This window comes from Strongylocentrotus purpuratus, unplaced genomic scaffold (genome assembly GCF_000002235.5).
Source record: "Strongylocentrotus purpuratus isolate Spur 01 unplaced genomic scaffold, Spur_5.0 spur5_scaffold_17, whole genome shotgun sequence".
Classification (NCBI taxonomy): Eukaryota; Metazoa; Echinodermata; class Echinoidea; order Camarodonta; family Strongylocentrotidae; genus Strongylocentrotus; species Strongylocentrotus purpuratus.
The window spans coordinates 4,978,632-4,984,190 of record NW_022145602.1 but is presented as its reverse complement, the minus strand read 5'-3'; the positions used below and the strand labels follow the sequence as shown (position 1 = coordinate 4,984,190).

The window sequence follows — 5,559 nt, the reverse complement described above, 5'->3', positions numbered from 1 at the left end:
GGATAGTGATTCATTACAATTTTGATATATTTGGATGCCCCTGTGGATGTAATTATAAGCACTAGAAAATTTAGCCCCTAAACCACTTTTGCTTTCGAGAAAAATTGAATATAAAAATTTACCGGTGCTCCCGGTAAATTTTGATAAATTTAAAATAGCGCCTACGGCCGTACAAAGGTAGCTGCGACCATGAAAATCTCAGAATATGTAGTTATGATATATAATTTCCAAAGGGGAATAGCTAAACGGTCGGTTTTAGTCAAGAAACATTGTTTTATTGCTTAATTAATATCTTGACCTTGAGAGGGAGCTATACAACATAAAGAGTTTATTATTTACAATTTCATAACTTTAGAATCGATTTCAACCGCGACAACGAGAACTGAATATTGTAGGATCGCATATGCTTCCAATATGTTCATTTGAACCAAATTGATGACCCAATACCAAAACTTTGTATTACCTTTCAGATGTAAAGAACAACAATCCTTACAAAGTATGCAATTCATTCCTGTATTTCATTGAATCAGCTTAATTCTCTTCCCAAATATGATCACATTCCTTATTTTATTAGTATCAACATGATCAATGCCCATTCCTTTCCTCTGAAAATATCGAATCTTAGAGTTTCAATTCGATAAAATTACTAGGAAACGACTTGAATGCCATTGCATTCGTGGTGAAATTAGCTAAACGTACCCTAGGCTTGGCACAACCATAGGACTTTAAGATACTTCTTATCAAAACAAGACACTCATCTTTCCCTTGTACAGACACATGTCTGATTACCAGGGCTCAATACAAACGTGACTTTTACGTTCCTCTTTTTTTATTTATTGTTCACCTTCTAGCTCGTCTTGCTAAGAGCTGATACATGATCGGAACTGTCATCAGGAGCCTACTGGCATCCCTCATACTTCCGGTTGCAACGAGTTGGCCATGGTGTCATGGTGATAACACGGTGATTAACTGGGAATTAATTTTCTGGAATAATCACAGGTTCCTTTTTTAGGATGGAGGTTAGCGGAAGGGGCAAAGAGACTCGTCGAGTCAGCTGAAATGATTAAAGACGAATCTCAAGGATTTGAACTCGAGGGTATCTTTCTTCAACCACGAGGACATGTCTCATTATGGTTTCATCAAAAACTTCCTCTCGGTGTAATTTGGGAAAAGTAAATCTAAGTTAAGTTAACTTGCTGGAAGTCTGCATTCTGTCTCCCCTCACACGTTAATTGAACAGAAGTTGAGAAGACATCATGTTGTCGTGCTTTATTGAAAGAGCTGTATTGCTTTACAATAGGGGTTGAATAGTGCATAATATATATGCCAAGGACTGCAGTTTCCATTTCATCAGATTTCAGTCTACACCTGGTCCTTGACCCATATGTGGTTCTTGATCCGGAAGCTGTATACGCGTTTGACAAACTGTATGCTGGTCGCTGCAGTTCAAAGTCGCTCGCTGCAAAGGGAAAACTGCTCTTTTTATAACTTTCTGTCCTCTTTTGAAATTAAACATATGTGTTAACATGTTTCTTGGTGGCTCACGGAATTCTTTGGGAATTCGATTTCCGAAAAAGTTGAAAATTGCCATCCTTATCTGCTTTATAACTTTTGTTTTATACGCCCTCGCACATGAACTGATGAGAACATTATGGATAAACCCTGACCAGAACTCCAATGGTATTGTGCGGGAAGCCTACAGCGGAAATATTGTGAACGCTTCAATAGGCCATGAATGTACGGAGGGTAACTGTCTCAATGAGATCGAAGGTAAGATTACTGTTGCAACAACTGTGATCGAAAGCAATGACCCAATGGGGGAAGATTTGAAGGTCAGGTTCAATGGTGGGTGGTGGGTGTCTTCTACAGTATCCCGTGAACATCATCTGCACTATGCTGTCAACTGTAGCGGTATCATCCAAGGTGACCCTGTGGCCTTAGACATGGCAGAGACCACCCTTAACTGGACTAGAGAGGAAAGACGAACGCAGATGCCTTCGGATGAGGTAGTGGCCTCATGGACACGAAACTGTGATTATTACCGGACGAAACGGAAGTACCCAACGCAGGCAATGTCACAGGAAGAGTTAGACTTTCCTTTGGCGTTTATCCTCCTCGTGCATAAGGATTCCGCTCAGGTTGAACGGTTGCTGAGGGCCATCTATTATCCGCAGAACATATACTGCTTCCATGTCGATGCCAAAGCGGATCAGGATTTCTGGACAGCCATCCTTGGACTGACGCGTTGCTTCGACAATGTCTTTATAGCTTCAAGACTTGAGAAAGTCCAATACAGGGGGTTCTCCCGTCTCCAGGCGGACATCAACTGCATGGAGGATCTGGTCTCTCGGAAAGAATTCAACTGGAAGTACGTCATCAACCTATGCGGCCAGGACTTTCCCCTGAAGACGAATCTTGAGATCGTCCGGCAGGTGAAAGCGTACGGAGGCCTTAATGACATCCCGGGTGTGTATCCGAAGCAAGATGAATGGTTCGTCACCCGAACCGAGAATCATCATCGGGTCGTAGATGGAAAATTGCAGAAAACAAAGATAAGGAAACCGCCACCGCCTCATAATGCTAAAATGTACTTTGGAAACGCCTACTACGTCGCAAGAAGACCGTTCGTAGAATACATTCTCAATAATAAAACCGCAAAGGATATCTTGTATTATCTAGAAGATGCGAACAGTCCTGATGAGCATTACTGGGTCACCATGAGTCGCTATCCGGGTGCACCGGGTGGATATCCATACTCGTCATGGAAATCAAGCACTCGGTTTATCCGATGGACTGTAGGAGACGAGTATCCGCCATGTATTGGAAAGTACGTGCGACAAGTTTGTGTTATCGGATTCAGATATCTGCCTTTTGTCACGAGTATACCACATCTGTATGTAAACAAAATACATTACGAATTTGACCCACTTGCGTTACAATGTATTGAAGAAATGTTGGACTACCGGACAGCATATCCGAGTGCAATTGCCGATTTTGTTCCGGATTACCCATTGACCGATTTGTTTCCAGACAATCCGCCGAAAAACACATAAATGAAGTCGAGAGAGGGGGGTTCCTTGGAGCCTTGTAACGTTTATTATGATTGAGAGCAGGTTCTCTTACCAATTCTCGTTTTTTATTGAATTATAGTTGTAAAATGATCATGAACATCGTAGCAAAGACTTTGAAAAGGGGATTATTATTAACAGCCATGCGTCACAGTCTACATGTATTATACTGACCATGGTTCTACATAGGCATCACAAAGGGTTATTGAGATTTCCCATGATATACTTTCTAGAAAGTCTCAGCGTCTTTTAGTCTTTACATAGATATTATAATAAATTTGCTCTCTTGAAAATTGTAACATGTATGTTTCGTTTAAATAATGTATGCTATGCTCTCAGCTTCAGTGCTCTCGCTCTAAGCCAATAATTTATTTTGAAAGTAGGACTATTTGATGTTTTCACCATTGGTATTTTCTCAAGAATTTGTCATGTTTTTATTGATTTTTGTCTTATTATCTAGAACGTAGGAAGGGCCTTCGGGTATGGTAGGAAGAGAATAGCACCCCGTCCCACCGCTTAAAGTTTGGGTTTACAAATTCACCATTTTGGGTAGCAAAATTGTGCTCCTTCTTCTTCTCCTGTATAAAGTGTATGGGAGGTATTCTCGAAAGCTTTAGTCCATGGTTTAATCCCCCAACTGAGTTTTTGAATGTTTGATATGTACCTAAATTACCATGATAATATAATTATGTTATAGTTATATTGTTGCTTATTAATTATGTTATTACATTTTATTTTAATTTAGTGACAGATTTAATTATTCAAAAACATATTTATATGGACACTTGGCATTCAATACTTAGTCGGAGGATAAATTTTCTTTCATCGTTGAAGATCAGCACACTGCAGAGTTGTGTGCATGCAGTCAGTATGGCACCAACATACTTCAGGTGCAGACCTTCTTCCTGGCGCCAGCCAACTAAATAGATCTTAACCCATTAATACTATATTTAAAAAATCATCTGGCCCTTGCATAACAAAATGATTGTCATGAAAAGTGCTTCCAAAGAAATTTGGCTACTAGTTGTTGCTGTTGCTGATGTTGTTTTTGCTGGTCGAGTTGTTGTTGTTGTTGTTGTTGTTGTTGTTGTTGTTGTTGTTGTTGTTTGCTTATCTGTTAATATGTTTGTTTATGTGTTTGGTTGGTTGGTTGTTGTTATTGTAAACGTTGTGTATGACTAAGCACTTTCAATAACTTATACCTTTTCTTTTGCAATTAATTCTGTATATACATTGGTAATAAATTAAATGACCCCAAATATTAACGTGTTTGGTTGAATCCACTGCCCTCTTTATCTAGAAAAGCACACGAAGCGATACCCCTACGTGATTTTTGCTATCCTTGACTATAGCGGTCAAATTCATGACGTATGTACAGCCATCAACCACGAACGGAAATGACCTTAGTACCCATAACGGAAGTTGTCATTTGGTACCTGATCTTAGCGATTGGTCATCCTTGGCCAAATTTCATTTTGTCTGGACAGGACGCTAGCATTCAGCTTTGGTCATCCGAGATTGTGTTTACTAGGCCATTTAATGACCTGACTCACCTTGGTTTAATATTTATGTTATGAATCATATTTTGCTGTCCCCAAGGTGTGAGATCTCACACCAAGTTTGTAAGTAGGCCCAGATATCTCATTGCGGACAGCGAATTGAATATTAATTTCGCTGTACCCACGATTTGAGACATCTCGCCGTTATGAGGAACGCGTTGTGAGATATCGTAGCGTTGGGACAGCGAAATATCATACTAAATCAAGCCTTATTGAACCAGGTTATAAAGTACCTTATAGACTAATAAATAGGGCTCACCCAAACAGTGCAGTGTTCAAGTTGAGATATTGTTATTGTCAGTTTTTAAAGGAAAAACGTTTGGTTGTGAAAGCTCTGATGGGGTCAGTCGTACATTCATGAATTTGATAATTTAATTATTCTTGTCCATAAATGTGGAAATATGCTTTCCATCAGCAATAACATACAATACAGGGAATCAAGACAGCAAAAGTACAATAAAAACACATATATAATGTAAAAAACAACCAAACCAATATCACCTGTTTACATTCTAAATAGAGATGTTATTCTACTCGTTATTGATATTCATCTTCTTAAATTTCTCTCCTCATTAAATTATAAGTGTGCTACTACTACTACTCTTCATTCATTTACATGAAAGCTATCATTAAATGTAGTAATGTCTTTCTTTTATAAATTACGTTCTCTGCTGCTCATGCATGCATATGTACATGTATATTATATCTATGGATTTATTCATATGTAGTTTGTGTATACACCAATGTTAAAGGCAACTTTTTCGTTTTGTAGCGTGGGGGGGGGGGATTACCTAAGCATTTGTATACATATATCTTTTAATTATATTACAGAGCACTTGTAACTATTTTTTTTCTCAAGGGTCTATAAAATACAAGCCATGCTTTTTAATAGACTCCTCCACTATGTTTTACCACTGTGCCAATCTTAAATC

At 38.7% G+C, this 5,559-nt stretch overlaps 1 protein-coding gene across 1 annotated transcript; it reads left to right on the top strand.

Moving 5' to 3' along the window:
* Nucleotides 1-884: 884 nt before the first annotated feature.
* Nucleotides 885-3,318, top strand: LOC100892335 (beta-1,3-galactosyl-O-glycosyl-glycoprotein beta-1,6-N-acetylglucosaminyltransferase). The gene has a single exon (XM_003729365.3). It carries the CDS (start codon nt 1,527-1,529, stop codon nt 3,051-3,053), a length of 1,527 nt encoding a protein of 508 aa, XP_003729413.1. The 5' UTR covers nt 885-1,526; the 3' UTR covers nt 3,054-3,318.
* Nucleotides 3,319-5,559: the final 2,241 nt, after the last annotated feature.